This window comes from Trachemys scripta, chromosome 10 (genome assembly GCF_013100865.1).
Source record: "Trachemys scripta elegans isolate TJP31775 chromosome 10, CAS_Tse_1.0, whole genome shotgun sequence".
Classification (NCBI taxonomy): Eukaryota; Metazoa; Chordata; order Testudines; family Emydidae; genus Trachemys; species Trachemys scripta.
Genome location: NC_048307.1, coordinates 63,465,307 through 63,486,243, shown reverse-complemented (window position 1 = coordinate 63,486,243; position 20,937 = coordinate 63,465,307). Strand labels below are relative to the sequence as shown.

The window sequence follows — 20,937 nt, the reverse complement described above, 5'->3', positions numbered from 1 at the left end:
TCCCTGACCCATCCAACCCCCGCTGCTCCTTGTCCCCTGACCACCCCCTCCCAGGACCCATGCCCCTAACTGCCCTCTGGGACCCCACCCCCATCCAACCCCCCCTGCTCCTTGTCCCCTGACTGCCCTGACCCCTATCCACACCCCTGCCCCCAGACAGGCCCCCCAGAACTCCCATGCCTATCCAACCCCCCCCCCCGCCGCGTTCCCCATCCCATGACACACCCCCCCAGAACCTCCGCCCCATCCAACCTCCCCCTGCTCCCTGACTGCCCCGACCCCTATCCACACCCCCACCCCCTGACAGCCCCCTCCCCCCCCGGGACTCCCACGCCTATCCAACCGCCCCCTGCTCCATCCCCTGACTGCCCCGGGGACCCCCGGCCCCTTATCCAACCCCCCCCCAGCTCCCTGGCCCCTTACCATGCTGCTCAAAGCAGCAGGAACTCTCAGCCCTGCCGCCCATCCAGAGCCAGGCACGCTGCCTGCGCTGCCCGGCAGGAGCAGCAGGCCAGAGCGCTGGCGGTGTGGCGCACTGAAGCTGCGGGGGAGGGGCCGGGGGCTTGCCTCCCCGGCCAGGAGCTCAGGGACCGGGCAGGATGGTCCCGCGGGCCGGATGTGGCCCACAGGCCGTAATTTGACCACCTCTGGTGTAGCTGCTGAGCCGCTGTGCTTGCTAGGGTGCTGCAATGTATCCCCTTTGCATTCCCTTCCAGCAAATCTAATGAACATCTATTTTCCTTGAAATTAAAACCAAACCCAAACTGTGCCCTTTGGAGTGGACATTCACCCTTTCATCCTATGAGCTACTCTGGGTTGGACCCTGCCTTTCCTGCAGATCTTTGTCATCTCCTGGAAGTTCTGTCCCCATCACCACAAAGAAGAGCGTATGGTAGGAAGTCTGCACCGGAGAACTTGCAGGCAGAGTCAGGTTAGTACCAGCCCCTTCTGTGCATCTGTCCTTGGGAAGGGAAGCATGTTAGCCTATGGTATGTGACCAGAGTCCTGAGCTGTATCATTAGGGACAAATTCTGTCCTCAGCTTTATGTGCAAAGCTCACAATGCAGTCACTCTGAGCCAACCATGTGCATCCAACTCTGAGGGAAACATGTAGTCTATTGCACAGGATATAAAATAGCAATATTGAAAGGAACCCAGGGTTTATGGTCCTGCCATAAAGCCTGCAAAGGGAGATACGCTTGTGAATATATCTGATTATGTTCTGAGAAAGTGCCCCTTTCCCTCTAAACACACAGTGCTAACATCAAAGACTATGATGATGAGGCCCCTTAGCGTCCACCTCCATCTCTGACATTAGCAGCCCATCTATAAATTCAATTAGCTCTTGTAAAATTGCAACATCCGCACATTCTAAATAATAAAACTATCAAAGCATGAAAAGCAACTCTCTGCCAACACCAAGATTTATGAAGTCTTTGCAAATCTCTGCTCCAAAGCAATACAATTTTTAATGTTGGCAGCCATGTACTATAAAAGAAAATCAATCATTCCAGGAGATGCATAAAAATCATAGCATACAACACAATTAATACCTATAATTCCCCAGCTTATAATTGTGGAGATGAATAATAAGCCTTGCCCACCCAGCTGCTACAGCCAAGAAAGGAATGTGTTACTGACCACAACTGAGTTTAAACATGTTTTTTTTGTAGTGCAGAAAGTCATGTTCTATTCAAGGGGCTTTTGTTGAAACCTGAAAGTTTACATGCACTTCCATGAGGCACAATGGGTGACACTCATCCTGGTGCACTGGGACAGGACAAAGCCAATGCACCAATTAAATCACACCTAAGCTCTTTGTAGAACTTAAGCGTTACATAAACCTTGAACTGGATTTCACTATTTGAGCAGATTCCAACTCTTTTTGCTATGGAGCATGTCCAGTCCACTCCCCACAGGACCTCCCAATGCCTCCATAAATACTCCAGTAGCAGCCTTCAGAGAGTTACTGATGTTGGAGATTGCTAATAAAATGCACTTGGAGAATTCACCACCCTTTGGATTCAAACTAAAAATTACACCGAAACATTTTTGCATTTGTAGCAGCATTCTACTAAGCTGAGAGCCAGGGACCAGCCATTGAAGGACTGTTTGTTAGAGACTGTACCCTGTCCACAGAGTAGACTTTCTACTTTACCATGTCATGAGTAGTTAGCAGTGATTTTCTCCTCCTGTTATGCTGCCTGCCACTGCCAATGAATTTTATCTTATTTCTTTAACTAGGGAACTGTTTTGTCATGTTAACAATCAGCTCTTGAAATGTGTTCCCCTTTTTTACTGAAAAATTACACTTAGCTAGGAAAAGTTATTGCTTTTGGACCAAGGAACAAAATGGTCTGACAGAGCAACTTTCTGGTGTTAAATTTGTGATTGGAGCATAGTTTAGCAAACCCACATAGCTGACATTGTGACCCAATACAACAAAAATAAGCTCAAGTTTATGTGACTTAGTACCATAATAAGTTGCATGTTCTGGGATAGCCTCCAATTTGCACAGAGTCTCCCTGGGAAGGGTTGCAGAGATATCTCAGTCCTGTTCTGCCTACCTCCATGTCCTCCTCTTGGGTGATCTGTGGCCTTGGCTACACTTACCAGCTAGTTCGACGGCTGGAAATCGAAGTTCTGGGTTCGACTTATCGCGTCTAGTCTGGACGCGATAAGTCGAACCCGGAAGTGCTTGCCGTCGACTGCGGTACTCCAGCTCGGCGAGAGGAGTACCGCGGAGTCGACGGGGGAGCCTGCCTGCCGCGTGTGGACCAAGGTAAGTTCGAACTAAGGTACTTCGACTTCAGCTACGTTATTCACGTAGCTGAAGTTGCGTACCTTAGTTCGAATTGGGGGGGGTAGTGTAGACCAAGCCACAGATAAGGGCGGAGATGAAAAGTCCCTGCTGACAACAACTGCTATTGTCACAGCCCATACAAGAGAGGAGACTTCTTGTGTGGCTACCTTTTCCTGTGTACTCAGGCAAGGGCCCATCACAATCTAGTATTGAAATGCACAGAGGGACGCAGAATTGGAACCCTGGATCTGAACATCCGTGGACTCAGGATGTGCAAAGGCATTGGATCCAAACTTTGCAGCTTCCCTAAGTTTGCGGACAGGCTGAGCCAAATCCCTGGAGCAAAGAACTCCAAACATTAGGGGAAGTTCAGATCTTGATCTAAACTCTGCAGCTCAGGATCATTTCTGATGAAAAGGAATTTATAAGATTTGAGTTTTGTTTAGTTTTTTTTTTTAACAACTCTGACTGTTATTATTTTTCTGCGTGCTTACACCTCCTGCAGAATGTGTGTTCTTTCTGTGGTTAAGTACAACAGTCAAACAATAGTATTATTTAAAGTGTGCGGGGTATTATTTTTAAGTCCAACAAAAAAGCCCAAGAGACAACTCAGATGCAATAAGAGGGAAAGCATTATTTTCAAGTACCCTCCTCACAGTGCTGAATGCAGCTTGGTGGACCTGACATATTGTGAGCTGTGCTAGAAACACATCAAGCATCAAGTTGTACTAACCTGGAATTGTCTCAGCTAGAGATACTACCCAGTTAGTGGCCCACAGCTGTAAGGGCAGGCAAATGTATGTACTGTGATTGGATGAGATGGTCTGACTTGCATAATGATCACATGGTCATTTCTCAGTAACTGCAGATGCCAGTGCTCAACTTACTGCCTTTGGAATTCCATATCCATTTGCCCCTTGATATGGAAACATAGATGCCTTAGCTTCCCATTCCACTCCCATTATTATTATGCTGTGCACTTCCAATCCTCTCTGCCACCACTATCTAGCAAGCCTTGATTGTGGGGAAAGCTGAGCTCCCTGCTAGAGTGATTTATTTGTGTAGCACACTGTTGATAGTATGAATTTTTAATTTAAATTATATTTAATGTAAGAGTTCCTCCTCATGATTAATGATGTTGGGTTAATCAAGGATTGGTCCAGTGATACTATACTTATTAGACCAACACACCCCAACATGTATATAACTACCTAAGAACACAAGCAGACTGCAGAGGAAATCTGTTTACTTACTTCTCACACTTCCTTTTCCATCTTTACTGCTGGTTCCTTCTTCATCAAACTGTGGGTTGTTGACCATGTTGTGCACCCCAAGAACAGCTATAAACATAAAAATGCCAGTAGTAGAATCCAATGTTAATAAAGTTTGCAAAAGAAACATGCACTTTACAAATTCCAATTTAGTTCCCTAGCTAGATTATCAATCAGAGCGTTGTTATTGTCTTGGGTCATATGTGTTCATAGGTGAACACTTGGTTAACCTCTAATACTATAAGTTGAAAGTTTGGAGAACTTGACTATAGGTTCTTTCCTACAAATGCACCAGTGGAACATGCATATTATGTGTCTATAACCTGGTACACTTACATTCATACATGCACATCATAACCATCTTGGGATTTCTGTGGGTGCTAAAGTATGGGGCAGGGGGAAATAAAACATTTAAACATAATGGAAGACACAGCAATACGGATTTATATGAGAACTAGAAATAGGCTGATGAAAGAAACCAGCGTTCAATAAAAGAGGCAACAAATAAAAATTATCTTAGTACAGAGGCAGTTTCCACAGTATTCGATCAGAAACAATAGAACAGTTGGGTATCTGATCCTTCTCGGATTAGTTGCCTGCTTGGACCTGAGGGATCCTTTCTATTGTGTACAGGATCTATGAATCAAAAATGAATGCCTCACTCTTTACACTCATATTTTCCTTATACAGACACTGAAGATAGTGACTGTCTACAGATAATATGACTTGTGACTATTATACTGCCATTATGGGCTATTTGCAAACCTGTTTGCCATTAGATAATCATATATTAGTCTTTATTCGTGCTGTACAGTGAGTTGGGTACTGACTACAGCCGAGCAGAACCTGGAATTTCCATCCCAGGTCAAATTCTGATATTTCTACATTTGTTTTGGCTGAATGATGTACCGCAGTCATCTGGGCCGGCTCCAGGCACCAGACGAGAGCATGTGCCTGGGGCGGCACATTGTAAGGGGTGGCATTCTGGCCAATTTTGGGGCGGCCAGGCCAGCCCTATAGGGGCATGAACTAGCGATCCCTGCCGCTCACCATGCTGCCGGGCTCCACGGGACGCGCCACTCCTCGCTGCCTGCACTGGCCTCCGCCTCCCACACCGCTCTGAGCCCGGCCCGGCCGAGCCGCCTTTAAAGGAGCGGCTGAGCCAGCACTTCCTGCAGCCCCTAGGGGCTCCGCCTGCCTGGTCGGTAGAGGCATCCCAAGGCCGGAGGGCTGCCCACGGGTAGAGGGAGCTAGCGGGTGCCGCTCTTCACCCCCCTGCACGCCGCCTTGACCGCCCTCCACGCGTTCGCTGCGGCTGCCTTTTTTTGTTTTTGTTTTTTTTTGTCTGGGGCAGCTAAAAAGCTAGAGCCGGCCCTGGCAGTCATACAGCTCCCATGATTCACCACAGGGTTCGGTCAGAGGGGAGAGACTGAAGTGCATCATGGGAGACATAGTCTGGTAAAGGAGCTCAGCACGCAGGAGAGAGTGGGGGCATGCAGCATCTAAACTACAGCCCTCTGTTGCAATGCAGCACCTTAGGCAGATGTTGTTTAATGTTGAACTGACTCAAAACAAAATGTTTCAACTCAGTTCAAACTGAATTATTTTTAGATTTTCCCAATGAAAAATTGAAAAGAAATCAGTAAAGCTGAAATTTTCCATGGAAAATTTTATTTCTGTGAAAAATGAACTTTCTGTTCAAAAAATCATTTTTTTCAATGGAAAATTCTCAACCAGCTCTAGTATTGACCATTGTAAATCACAAACAAAAACCCTAATGTAGAGCCACTTTTATCCTTAGACTTTTCATTCACACCAGTGGTAACAGCGTGTGAAATGAGGGTAGAATATGAACCAGAAACTTTGTAGTTAGCGTATTTTGTGTGAGATGCACATTGGGTGTAGCTGGGCAGTGTTCTGGTTGTTTGAAATATGTTTGCAGGTACACGACATTGTGTCTTTTACGAAATAGTGAAAACAGTTGCAAATGCTCTGAATGATATTGAAGGCCCAATTCTAGAAGGTGCTGAGCGCCTCCAATGATACAGTGGAAATGAAATGCACTTGGAGTGAAAAGACACTCAGGGCATATCTACTTTTTGAGCTGAGGGTACGAGTCTCAGGTTGAGGAGACCTACTGATGCTAACTCTCATCAAGCTAGCATGCTAAAAATAGAATGTAGCAGCAGCAACATGAGCAGCTAACCACCTCGAGAATGTCCTTAGGGTCTTGAGTGGGTCCGTACTTGGGGCGCTTACCCCTCTTGCCACTCGTGCTGAGGCATCTACACTTGATTTTTAGCATGCTAGCTCGATGATAGCTGGCACAAGTGTCTCCTCAAGCTGCGAATCACACCCCCTGCTCGAAGTGCATACAACTAAGTGCATTCACGACACCATTAGAACAATGCAGGCTTGAGACGATACTAACACTTATGCACCAGTGTTTGCTCCACATTTCTAATATCTGTGTGCATTTTAGAGGCCTAGATTCCATAAGGGCTTAAAAATAGGGTGAGTGATAGAGAGACTGAAGATAACCAGGTCTAACCAGTGTAAGAATAGAGCATGCTGTGACAACTCAAACTCCTGGTGGAAGGGACAGGCAATGCTGGGCTGAAGAAGACTGTACACTTACAAACACATTAACTAACCTGCAAGGTCATAGAGCTCAGTATCAGAGGCACCGGCCAGGGCTTCTTCTAATTCTGGCTCCAGGGTTACCTTCTCCTCGGTGTGGGTTTCTATGGGCTTTTCTTTAGGGATAAATATTTTTCCTAAGGGGGGGAAAAAAATCCAAAAGTGAATATTGAATTATTGTGACAACTCTTCCCCATCCTGACCGTACAGGGAGGAGACCTATGTAAACAGTATTGTTCTATATTGTGCACCAATGTATGTTTCCCTATTAATTTCTACACCTTCAGCACATTTCTTCTGTATGTTGGGGTAGTTTATTTTTGTGGAAGCAAAGGTCCTAAAATCTATAGTTTAGCTTTGGAATCTCCTGTGCGTAGTGGTACATGCGACAATCCATTTTTTTCACTACGTCTGTCCAGGGCAAGATATTTGACTCTATGATAAGCTGTCTGCATGATGGTCACATTCTTTTTGATCATCCTGCAGTAAGGTATTCTTTGTCCTCCATCCCTTCTCTTCCCTCCAGGGGGGGGATCCAATCTAAGACATAGCTTGTGCTTCTGCCACGGGGTACCCCGATGGCACAGCCAAACCACTGTAGTTGTCTCTGTCTGATTATTGAGTCTGCAGTCTGCTGACCTGTGCAACACAACACTTCCACATTGGTTAGACGATCTTGCCAGTGAATCCCCAAGATTAGTCTTAAACAATACTGGCAGAATGCAGTCAGTTCCAGTTGTATACTTCCACCATCTGCTACGTTTCCGAGGCATACAGTAGCATAGGGAGAACAATAACATTGTACAATCTCATTTCAGTCTGCAGATGTATCTTCTTACTCTTTCAGCTGTTTGACAAAGTGAAAAAATATCCCCTGGCTTTGTTGATTCTTGCCCTCACTTCTTTAGTGAGCTGACCATTAGCAGATATTGTACCTCCAAAATAGACGAAGTCATCAACTCTTTTAAACTCTTCTCCATTAGTCACTCATTTGAAAGTGCTGACAGCATTCACTCCTGCCTCCATGAACATGGTCTTCTATGTACTGATACAAAGTCCCACTTTGACCACTTCTGCTTTTATGCTCAAAAAGAGTCTTTTCATTCCATCCAAGTTGGGATCCAATATTATATCATCTGCACAATCTAAGTCTCGCATATTATCTCTTGTCCAAACAATATCAGTGTTCTTGGCAGCAGCCATCACTGTTCTCATCACAAAGTCTATAACAATGCATAAAAGAAGTAGGGATAGTATGCAACCTTGCTGTATGCTAGTAACAACCTTAAACCGATAGATTTGAAGAGTTAAAGCCACAGATGGATGACATTGAAAAACAATGGCAGTTTTTCAAAGAAGCAAATGTTGATGCAGCCAGGACTACAATGGGGGCGAGAAGATGTAAGAAAGAAGAATGGCTCCAACCAATCCCTGGTGGTTTGTTGAAGAGAGGAAAGAATTAAGGAAGAGAATTCAACAAGCACAGGACCGCAGCAAAAGAGCTATTCTGCAACAAGAATATGCAGACAAAGACAAGGAAGTTAAAATATCAGCGAGAGAAGAGAATGGATGGAAAATAAAGTAAAAGAAGCTGAGGAGGCATACAAGAAAGAGAATTCTAAAACGCTTTTTCTAGTATCTAAACAACTGACATCACAATTCTTGAACTGTTGTGGCATTGTGAAGGCTCGAGATGGTACAGTTTTAACCAGAGTAAGAAGAGAGAGCCCATTGGATGCAACATTTCCAGGTTGTGCTTAACCAGTCAGAACCACTAACACTCATTGAGAGATGTGATGAAACAGTGGACTTACCTGTATCACTAAAAGCAATCACCTTTGAGGAAGTAACCAAGGCTATAAGCCAACTGCACAGTTAGAAAGCGCCAGGCTTATGATAGATGCTGAAATGTTAAAAGCTGGGGAGGAAGTGGTGGAGGATTCCATGTGCAGGTTGGACAGAATGGTTTGGGAAAAGGAGATCCATCCTAAAGATTGCAGAAGTGTTATCTGCAACATCCCTAAAAGAGGGATCCATTTATTTGTGATAACTAGAGAGGGGCGTCAAGGAACAGATCTGCTAGGACCAGCTGCTGGCCTGCTCCCTGACTAACATTGCTGCTAGGGAACCAATAAGCCCAGCTGCAATGCCTTGGAACTGACAGAGCCCCTGATTGGCTGCTGGTTTAGCTTATAATACTGGCCCCCAGAGCAGGTCAGCAGCTTCTCAATGTCTACGGTGCCTGCAGCTGTGCTTGTTCTTGGTCCAGTCCTTGATCCCGCTTTCTTTCAGCCCTTGTTCCAACCCTGTTCCAGCCCCTGCTCCCCTCTGGCTTCAGACTTCCAGTTTTGATCCATGGCTCCCCCTCTGCCTTATGGCTCTGGTTTACCCTCTGGCTCTGTCATTTGGCTTCTGTCTCTCTGGTACTGACCCTTGACTTGTTTCCTGGACTCTTCCCATCTTGGACCCAGCTCTAACTTGTAGGCTGAACTCTTGCTTCCATCACTAGGCATGACCACCCACGGCCCAGTCAGCTACAAGAGGCGACACTTCTATCTGTACCTGGAAAAGTGTTTCGCATTATCATTTTGAATAGGATAAAAACTGCTATCTATAAAATTGATACCCTTCAGTATCAGTGGTTGGGATTTTCAAGTACTCACCATTGGGCATTTACTTGTATGGGTGTAGAACCAGGCTGAGTGCTAATCCCAGGCAGATGTGGGTCTGTTTAAGGACAGTGCTTTCTGAGGAATTGAAGGCAATTCAAAAAATCTCTCTGCAGGAACCTTCCACTCAACAGAAGCCTGTTCAAGGGCACATAAGCTGTGAAGCCATTCTTAGGGACTGCACTTCCTCCTTCAGTAGCCCTGTGGATTTCTTATTTAATCCAGCACTCTGATATTTATTGAAAAGGACATTTCCCAAGGCCCATATGCTGATCCCAGGACCACAGGGCCCAAAACTAGGAGTGAAGCAGATGTATTTGCTACTTCTCCCCATAAGCTACAGCCATTATTTGAGCTTATCACACAGGTACCGGGGGAAGGAGGATTCAATTCCCCAACTGCCTCTGTGTAATTTCCAACTTTCCCAAAGACATTCTGCTGCCCCTGTCTCATCAGCCAATCATATGATCAGTTTTCCCATGACCACCTGTGCAAGGCTGGGGAAGCTGAGCTAGATTTAACCACATGTCCCTAAAGGACCAAGTAGTTTCCCTGCCACAGACGCTTGTACAACCTATCCTAGACCCTTTCAATTCTTCCCCCCACTGTACACTACTCTTATATGGGCATTAGCAGGTATTTCCATGTAGCTTTTCTCAAAGGCCAAGATCATCAATCTCTATGGTACTTCCAGTCTATGACAGCTGCATCAGAGGAAAATCTAGCTTACTTTCATGAGGAACTGGACAACATTAAAAGCCAAGCCACCAGCTTGTGTTGTGTTCACTACTATACTCATTTAAATTTTGAAAACAGACGACTGTCATTTGTAAGCAGTGGAGTAACTGCACTGGATAATACCCATCAATCTGATAAATCAGTGATTCCCAATTTGTTACTGTCCATAATGCTTTTAGACTCATTTAGCAGAAATACATCTGAGCCGTTCCCTTTGTGCCTTAGTCCTAAACAACTAAATTTCTATCAGGCTTTTGATAATCCCTTTGTATTGAGACTGCAATGACCTTTGGATAGAGGTGGATTTGGTCCATTGTCAGTTCTAAATTGTCTTATTTTCTGCAAGTTTTGACGCTGTAAATCAAATGCTTGGAGTACATCCTGGGCCTTTCTGACACTGCTCTGAAACAGCTTTATTTTCATTTGTCTCAGTGATGCCATTTTGTCACTATAAATGAATGTTCTTCTGATATTGCTCCTTTCAATTACACATTCCTGTGTCTTTTGCTTTTCAATAGCTGCATGCTTCTGTGGCTTAAATCTTTTTCCATGATGGTCCTGATTAGCATTTTTAGGCAGATAATACCCAGTTCATTTATCTCTTCCAGCAAGTCTGTCTGCACCAATCTCAGTACTGTCAGCCTCCATCAATGAATTTAAAGACTGAATGGGCTCAGAAACTCTTGAAATGAAAATTGAAGACATACTGTCAAGGATGACTGGCCCAGAAGTTTACTTCCGTTCTTGCCCACAAACTCTTCCATTCTTTAAAGGCATCTTCTTCTTACAAAAAATCTCTGTTCTACAAGGAGAATTGCTTAAAATGCCAGCTGACAAGTGACTGATAAAATAATACTTTCTGTTTCTGTCGCACATTCTACCCAAGGATCTCGGAGCACTTTATAGGCATAAATGTATTTCACCCTTAGTACATTCCTGTGAAGTAGGTAAGTATCCTCATTTTACAGATGACATGATTCAGAGACATCCCAGCAATATCAAAGAAAACAGTCAAGTGCAAGTGTTGTGTGTGTAGTACATAGAAAACTTGCAGCAAGAAATACTTAACTCTGTTTACAAAGGAAGGCAGGTTATATTTGTCAGACTATCCACAACTCAGAACTGTGCTGATAGATGTGATTTGCAGATGGTATGGTGAAGAAAAAGCAAATGCTCCTAGCCATACCATAAGATTTAAATCCCCCTAGGCTATAGCTGATAAAACTTAGTGTCTGGTTGTCATCATGCACCCATCTGTCTTGAATCATCTGTGCACTGGGATGACCTAGAAGGAGCAAACCCACATTTTCAATGGTAGAGGACCAAAAGTAATCAGAATATCTAAGTAAACTATCAGTAGAGTGGGCCATTGGCTGTTGAGTATGTTTCCTTAAAGAAACATGACAGCCATTGACGTTAGGTAGATGAAAGACCTTGAGGTGACCTGACCTGTCTTCATCCATGATGGTGATACCAGTAGGCTACTGACCTTGCACTGAGCAGCATGAACTAGCCAGACAATGCCCTAAACTCCAGAAATGAAATCCCAAACAAGGACAGCAGGGCTGACAAATGTTGACAATATTGTCTATATCTTCTTGCCTGGTCTCCTCATATCCCTCATCAGAGGGACTATAGAGCCCCTAGACTCCAGAAATGGCTGTCCCAGTTGTCCAGCTGCATAGGTCCTAGCAACACTTCTCAACCTCTCAGCCACATTCCAACAGCATAAAGAGGAATCATTGCCATAACTATGTTCAACAATAAGGACCTACAGAGTAAGTCAGAGCTGCCATTCCAGAGTCCTATACTGACAAAATGCTGATGAAATAATCTTTTGAATTGCTTACTGCACACTCAGCTTTTGTATAACCTAGACAAAATGTGCATTTGATTTTTGTGCCTCTCTACACACTTCTGGATCTGTGTACCGCCCCACTTACTGTAGGCCAAATGTCCTGTTGCACAGTGAGAAATTCATACTGATGAAAAGAGTAGAGTGTAAAATACAAATGGGAGTTTTGGTTCATATTTTTTCCATGCAGCTTGTGTGTATGTATATGTGTGTGTGTATGTATATGTGTGTGTGTGTATGTATATTTATATATATAAAAAGCGTTTATCAGGCATATGTAATTCTCAGATTGCAGCCTGAGTCTTTTTTGTTCTCTTGCTTTAAATTTTTTCTGGTTATTACTTCTTATATTCGATGAATCATTGAAAAAATGAAGTCCTATTTATTCTTGATTACAGTATGCTTCAGTGACCTTTGATGTGAAATTCAATAATCTTGGAACTCTGCCTTACATAAATTACACACAAGATTCACATTTTCCATCTAAAGTAAAGTATTCTTTCCTTTTGATGTTTACTTAAATTCCTCTCTAAAAATACTCTATTTAAAATGTAATTAAATGAATTCTTACCAGCAATACACTGAGTTATAAACAAGAAAACTGGCCAGGCTCAATTCAGTTGAAAGCTGAAAACTAGTAATATAAAAACAGTCTAGTATAACGCCTGTCACATTAATACACCTTTCCATCAGGGACTACTTACTCTATATCAGATTTTATCCCAAACAAAACAAATAAACATACGAAAAACCCCACAACAATCTTATATTAAAAGATCGTTAACTGTGCAAACTCAAGCACTCAAAAGTTCTCATAGTCTCCAAAGTTGCTGTCACAGTGTGGCTGGCTGGCACCTGTAATTGAAGTAGGTCCAGCTCTGCTGTGGCAGAGCAAGTGCTTCCAATTGGGCCAGTTAAAGAGGGGGAGCTGCATCTGAGTCTATAAAGGGTCAGAGAGCGACCCAGTGAGTCAGCACTGGCTGATGAAGCAGTAGCAGCATCACCGAACACTACCACTATCGCTACCAGAATCTTCTGGGAGGGGAAGCAGTTTTGTTTAAGTCTGGACAGGAAACATGCCTCAAAGGGACTGTGGGTGCTGCACTGTGTCTTTGAGAGCTTGGGAGAAGCCCTGCCACATTATATGTGATGGAGAACACAGGCACTGCAATCAGTCCCTGATACAGGGGAAGAGTGAGGAGGATTGCTGGTGCCAAGAAAAAAAGAAAGGGGGAAAGTGAAGCCTCGAGGATTGACTGACCCCATCTACCTTGGATAATTAAGAAGATGGAGGAGGTGATCAGCTTATTGGTGATGGTGCAACAGTAGCAGCAGACAACTGTGTTATAGCGGCAGATCCACGCTATAGTCCTGCAATTGATGGGCAGTCTGCAAAAGCAACAAAAGGTACAATTTGCCACTCAACAGCAGTGGTAAGAAGCCCACTTCCAGCAACAGGAGTGGCTGCAGAAGCAGTTGGGCCAAGGGACTTAGGCCTGGTCTACACTACGGGTTTAGGTCGACTTTAGCAGCGTTAAACCGAATTAAGCCTGGACACGTCCACACAACGAGGCCCTTTCTTTCGACTTAAAGGGCCCTTTAAACCGGTTTCTTTACACCACCTCCGACGAGGGGATTAGCGATAAAACCGGCCTTTGCGGGTCGGAATTGGGGTAGTGTGGACGGAATTCGATGTTATTGGCCTCCGGGAGCTATCCCACAGTGCTTCATTGTGACCGCTCTGGACAGCGCTCTCAACTCAGATGCACTGACCAGGTAGACAGGAAAAGACCCGCGAAGGTTTGAATTTCATTTCCTGTTTGCCCAGCGTGGAGAGCACAGGTGACCACGCAGAGCTCATCAGCACAGGTAACCGTCATGGAGTCCTCCCAGGATCGCAAAAGAGCTCCAGCATGGACCGAACGGGAGGTACGAGATCTGCTCGCCATATGGGGAGATGAAGCAGTGATAGCTGAACTCCGTAGCAGTAAAAGAAATGGAAAAGTATTAGAAAAGATCTCCAAGGCCATGAAGGACCGAGGCCATAACAGGGACACACAGCAGTGCCGCGTGAAAATTAAGGAGCTAAGGCAAGCCTACCACAAAGCCAGAGAAGCAAACGGAAGGTCCGGGGCAGAGCCGCAAACTTGCCGCTACTACGCGGAGCTGCATGCGATCCTAGGGGGTGCAGCCACCACTACCCCAACCGTGTGCTATGACTCTCTCACTGGAGAAACACACAGGGAAGACGGTTCGGGGAACGAGGAAGATGACGATGGAGGTACTGTAGGTAGCTCACAGCAGCAAGGAAGCGGAGAAACCGGTTTCCCCAACAGCCAGGATCTGTTTGTTACCCTGGACCTGGAACCAGTAACCTCCGAACTCACCCAAGACCCTCAGGGCACACAGGAGACCTCTGGTGAGTGTACCTTTGTAAATATTTGTAAACATTACACATGGTTTAAAAGCAAGCGTGTTTAATGATTAATTTGCCCTGGCAATCGCGGCCAGTACATCTACTGGAAAAGTCTGTTAACGTGTATGGGGATGGAGCGGAAATCCTCCAGGGACATCTCCAGAAAGCTCTCCTTTATGTACTCCCAAAGCCTTTGCAAAAGGTTTCTGGGGAGGGCTGCCTTATCCCGTCCGCCATGGTAGGACACTTTACCACGCCAGGCCAGTAGCACGTAGTCTGGAATCATTGCATAACAAAGCATGGCAGCGTATGGTCCCGGTGTTTGCTGGCATGCAGACAATATCCATTCCTTGTCTCTCTTTGTTATCCTCAGGAGAGTGATATCATTCACGGTCACCTGGTTGAAATGGGGTGATTTTATTAAGGGGACATTCAGAGGCGCCCGTTCCTGCTCTTCTGAACAGAAATGTTCCCCGCTGTTAACCATGCGGTGGAGGGGAGGGGTGAAGTGATCATCCCAGAGAATCGTGTGTGTGTGTGTGTGGGGGGGGTGGTTTACTTGTGTTTGTGCCGCATGTTAACCGGGAAACTGCAGCCCCCTCCTTTTACATTGAAACCCCATTTTAAATGGACAACCCAATTCATCCTTGAGATGGGAAATGCGCTGCTGTTTGCAACCTTTCCCGCATGTTAAGAAGGTTAAATAAGCCAAAACACTGTGGCCTACGATGGCTGCCTGCAAGCCGAAATATGCGACCTTGTAATGAAAGAGTGTACCCATTGTTCCCTAAAATGTGTCTTTTTTAACCACCTCTCCCTTCTCCTCCACCAGCTGCAAATGTTTCTCCTTCGCAGAGGCTCGTGAACATTAGAAAGAGAAAACGTAAGACGAGGGACGAGATGTTCACGGAGCTGCAGATGTCCTCCCACGCTGATAGAGCACAGCAGAATGCGTGGAGGCAGTCAATGTCGGAGATGAGAAAAGTCCAACATGAACGAGAGGAGAGGTGGCGGGCTGAAGACGATAGGTGGCGTCAGCTTGCAGACAGACGGCAAGAGGCAATGCTCCGTCTGCTGGAGCATCAAAGTGATATGCTCGAGCGTATGGTTGAGTTGCAGGAAAGGCAGCAGGAGCAGAGACCGCCGCTACAGCCCCTGTGTAACCAACAGCCCTCCTCCCCAAGTTCCATAGCCTCGTCACCCAGACGCCCAAGAACACGGTGGGGGGGCCTCCGTCCACCCAGTCACTCCACCCCAGATGATCGCCCAAGCATCAGAAGGCTGGGCTTCAATAAGAGTTAAAGTTTTAAAATGCAGTGTGTCCTTTTCCATCCCTCCTCCCCCACCCATCCCTGCTACCTTGGCAATTATCCCCCTACCTCTGTAAGGAACTAATAAAGAATGCATGAATGTGAAAAAACAATGACTTTATTGCCTCTGCAAGCGGGAGGGGAGGGGAGGGTGGGGTGGGGTGGTTGGTTTACAGGGAAGTAGAGTGAACCGGGTCGGGGGGGGGGGTTGGAGGGTTCATCAAGGAGAAACAAACAGAAGTTTCACACAGTAGCCTGGCCAGTCACAAAACTCGTTTTCAAAGCTTCTCTGATGCGCACCGCGCCCTGCTGTGCTCCTCTAACCGCCCTGGTGTCTGGCTGCGCGTAATCAGCGGCCAGGCGAGTTGCCTCAACCTCCCACCCCGCCATAAATGTCTCCCCCTTACTCTCACAGATATTGTGGAGCGCACAGCAAGCAGCAATAACAATGGGGATATTCTTTTCGCTGAGGTCTGAGCGAGTCAGTAAGCTGCGCCAGCGCGCTTTTAAACGTCCAAATGCACATTCCACCACCATTCGGCACTTGCTCAGCCTGTAGTTGAACAGGTCCTGACTCCTGTCCAGGCTGCCTGTGTATGGCTTCATGAGCCATGGCATTAAGGGGTAGGCTGGGTCCCCAAGGATCACGATAGGCATTTCAACATCCCCAATGGTCACTTTCTGGTCCGGGAAGAAAGTCCCTTCCTCCAGCTTTCGAAACAGAGCAGAGTTCCTGAAGACGCGAGCATCATGTACCTTTCCCGGCCATCCCACGTTGATGTTGGTGAAACGTCCCTTGTGATCCACCAGGGCTTGCAGCAGCATTGAAAAGTACCCCTTGCGGTTTATGTAGTCGGTGGCTTGGTGCTCCGGTGACAAGATAGGGATATGGGTTCCGTCTATGGCCCCGCCACAGTTTGGGAATCCCATTTCAGCAAAACCATCCACTATTGACTGCACGTTGCCCAGAGTCACTACCCTTGCTATCACCAGGTCTTTCATTGCCCTGGCAAATTGGATCACAGCAGCCCCCACAGTAGATTTGCCCACTCCAAATTGATTCCCGACTGACCGGTAGCTGTCTGGCGTTGCAAGCTTCCACAGGGCTATTGCCACTCGCTTCTCAACTGTGAGGGCTGCTCTCATCTTGGTATCCTGGCGTTTCAGGGCAGGGGAAAGCAAGTCACAAAGTTCCATGAAAGTGCCCTTACGCATGCGAAAGTTTCGCAGCCACTGGGAATCGTCCCATACCTGCAGCACGATGCGGTCCCACCAGTCTGTGCTTGTTTCCCGGGCCCAGAATCGGCGTTCCACGGTATCAACCTGCCCCAGTAACACCATGATTTCCACATTGCTGGGGCCTGTGCCTTGTGAGAGGTCTATGGCCATGTCAATTTCCTCATCACTCTCGTCGCCGCGCTGCAATCGCCTCCTCGCCTGGTCCGGGTTTCGCCTTGGCATGTTCTGGCTCTGCATGTACTCCAGGACAATGCGCGTGGTGTTCATAGTGCTCATAATTGCCGCGGTGATCTGAGCGGGCTCCATGATCCCAGTGCTAGCTATGGCGCCTGGTCAGAAAAAAGGCGCGAAAGTAGTATCTGATGGACCAGGAGAAGGAGGGCGGGAGGGAGGGAGGGCCGAGTGACGACATGGCGTACAGGTACAGGAACAGGGAGAAACACAAACAACTGTCACACAGAATGGTCCCCCCAAAGATTAAACTGGAAACCCTGGGCTTAGCAGGCCGTTGATTTCACGGAGGAAGGGGAAGCAAATGAACACAGAACAAATCTATTTTTTACATCTTAAGGTGGCAGCCGACGCTGCAGCATGAGTGACAGCCATACCAGTATGACGATGACGGATACCAATCATAATATGCCATCATCTGCCAAAAGGCAAGGGGCTGCTGCTGTGTAGCAATGCAGCCCCACGTCTGCCAGCCCCACGTCCGCCAGCACCCAGCATCGCCCTCGGCCTCTTCTGGGTGCTTAGCAGACAATATTGGGCAATTGGCAGAAAATAGTATATTATGACTGGTAACCGTCATCATCGAAACAGTAGCATGTCTGCCCAGGTGGCCATGATTGACAGCCATACCAGTACGACGACGACGGGTACCAGTCATAATATACCATCGCCTGCAAGGGGCTGGTGCAATGCAGCACTACGGCTGCCAGCCCCACGGCTATCACTCATGCTACACCGTCTACCGCCAAAAGGCAGTTAGCAGCTGCTGCTGTGTAGCAATGCAGTCCCACGTCTGCCGGCACCCAGAGGACATATGGTGACGGTGAGCTCAGCTGAGCTGAGCGGGCTCCATGCTTGCCGTGGTATGTTGTCTGCACAGGTAACCCAGGTAAAAAGGCGCGAATCTATTGTCTGCCGTTGCTGTGACGAGGGGGGAGGGGCCTGACGACATGTACCCAGAACCGCCCGCGACACTGTTTTGCATCATCCGGGCATTGGGATCTCAACCCAGAATTCAAAGAAAAGGCGCAAACCGCTTCTCGGCTCGAGCTGTGGCGCAAACGTAGTATCTGACGGCCTAGGGGAAGGAGGGAGGGGGGCCGAGTGACGACATGGCGTACAGGCACAGGGAATTAAAATAAAGAACGGTGGCTGTGCATCAGGGAGAGACACAAACAACTGTCACAGACTGGTCCCCCCCAAAGATTAAACTGAAAACCCTGTTGACGGAGGGAGGGGGAAGCAAATGAATACAGAGAAAATCTATTTTTTACATCTTAAGACGACGGTGCAGCGTGACTGATAGCCCTCGGCATCTTTCTGGGTGCTTGGCAGCAAATACTGGGCGGTGTATGACGATGGTCTTCAGGCCTATTGCACGAGCTGCTGCTCAGGGAAGACTCTGCTAACGTGCGATGACCCGACTTGTAATAGGCCGGCTAACAGTCATAATACACCATTTACTGCCAAAAGGCAAGCCCCACGGCTGCCAGCACCCAGATCGCCGATGAAGGCTACCAGTCTACTGCACCGTCTACCGCCAAAAGGCAGTTAGCAGCTGCTGCTGTGTAGCAATGCAGTCCCACGTCTGCCGGCACCCAGAGGACATATGGTGATGGTGAGCTCAGCTGTGCTGAGCGGGCTCCATGTTGTCTGCACAGGTAACCCAGGTAACCCAGATAAAAAGGCGCGAATCTATTGTCTGCCGTTGCTGTGACGGGGGAGGGAGGGGCCTGACGACATGTACCCAGAACCGCCCGCGACACTGTTTTGCATCATCCGGGCATTGGGATCTCAACCCAGAATTCCAAGGGGCGGCAGAGACTGCGGGAACTGTGGGATAGCTGTGGGATAGCTACCCATAGTGCAATGCTCCGGAAGTCGACGCTAGCCTCGTACTGTGGACGAGGTCTGCCGACTAGAGCACCTAGAGCATTTTATTGTGTGGACATACACAATCGGCTGTATACAACCGATTTCAATAAAACCGGCTTCTATAAATTCGAACTAATTTCGTAGTGTAGACATACCCTTAGGGAAATGTGGTTGGTGATGGAGAGGGAAGCTCAGTCTGGCTGGTAACTGGTCTTGTGAAGCTGGGGCCAGGTGATGATCCGGAGGCCTTCCTTCATATCTTTGAAAGAATGACATGTGCAGCAGGGGAAGAATGAACACAGCACCTTCCTGATGGGCGAGAGCGAGACACAGGAAGCCTACTGAGCAGTAAGCGACAAGCAGGCGGGCACCTAGCTTGTGTTGAAGGCTGCCTCTTAGATAAACTGACTCCAAAGACATGTAGAATCCAGTTTTGGGTTGAACCATTTCCCTGGGGGGAACAACAATGGGTAGTGGCTCAAAGATTATGGGACCTTGTGGCTCGTGGCTAGGCCCCGAGACTAGGTCAGTAGAGAAAATGATGGACCAAGTCATCCTGGTACAGTTCTTAAGGGCCCTTCCCATGGGACCTCAGATCTGAGTAAGGCAATATTAGTCTGCCTTAGTGGGTGAGGCAGTCAAATAGGCAGAAGCTGTCTCTGAGGTTAAAGGAGATGAGCCTGGCAGAGCAAGAGGAAAGGGAAAGTCATTTGGAGAATTTAGCTGCCAGATTCTACCACGTCTCTACTGAGCATGTGCAAACTAAGATTTTCAGAGGCTTATAACTCAGGCAAATTTTCTTGGGAATAACAAAAGCCCTGACACCAGGGTGACACTCATACAATTTTAAATCCTTGCTCTAAAACATGGAGACTGAACTAAACAGCTGGAAAAATTTACTTTGGATCGACAAAACAATGTCTCCCCCCTTCTCCCAATTTTATTCTTGGCAACAGCTAGATCACTTTAGCTGAAACTTTCACAAAAAAAAAATCAGCCTGGAGTAGACACTCAGCATGGAAATTTCAGGCTGAACAGTTTAAATTTGGCAAAGTTATAAGTAACTGAAAACAGGGTCTTATAATGGAAAGTGTTGGGCAACCCTAACCATAGGCTTCACCACTAACAATATTGTAAGGGAGTCTATGCTAGAGGTTACAGTCAACACCGAACATAGGTCTTAAAGCTCCAAAAAGCCTGAAGAAGCTGACAACATTTCAGGCAAAGCAGCCAACAGTATTTTAGCTTTGGAGAGTAAAAACTGACTTTTGTTTATCATCCCAAAACAAAATAAATAAGAGTCTTTCCAAACAAAACTTTCCACCAGCCAGAATCTCCTATTAAAATACTTAAACTTTTCACTCTTATCAGCTGTTTGATATTTTAGTTAGGTTTCTCCTCCCGAAGGCAATATAACCCTTAAACATGAATCCATTATCAGAAAAGCACCTACTGTAGTAAAGGGTTGGGAAAAATGCCCATATTCATTCTGAAAATGACTGTCATTTTTATTGCTGAACGCTGACCGTATTCTTGGCACTACGAGTACATGAAAGATCGATGGTCTCTTCTTGGGGGTGGGGGGACTGATGACAACAGCTTGGTGAAAAAAGCTCTTGTTTAGTCATTATTTTCCTCCTTTTTTCTTTTGATTTTCAGCTGATTGAAAAATGTTCACATTTAGTCACATACAAAGAGCGTGGATTTCCCCTTCCCTTCCCAGCACTCATCCTCCTGGGTCTGATCCATTGGAGTCTTTCCACTGACTTTGATGGGAGCTGGATCAGACCCAACATGAAATTGTTTGGCAAGGAGCAGGAGATATTATAGAAAACAAGGATAATGCTGCAGGCCTGACTGGAAACAGCAGGAATGGATGCAAGCAAGGAT

General features: G+C 46.6%; 1 protein-coding gene across 1 annotated transcript in view; it reads right to left on the bottom strand.

The window, feature by feature from the left end:
- LOC117883809 (tropomodulin-2) overlaps positions 1 to 20,937 on the bottom strand; it is a 68,682-nt gene that overhangs the window by 10,078 nt on the left and 37,667 nt on the right. Inside the window, exons 4-5 of the mRNA XM_034783584.1 lie at positions 6,729 to 6,851; positions 4,057 to 4,143 (exon numbers count right to left, since the gene is read on the bottom strand). Coding sequence (XP_034639475.1) covers positions 4,057 to 4,143; positions 6,729 to 6,851 — 210 coding nt within the window. The remainder of the gene's footprint in view (positions 1 to 4,056; positions 4,144 to 6,728; positions 6,852 to 20,937) is intronic.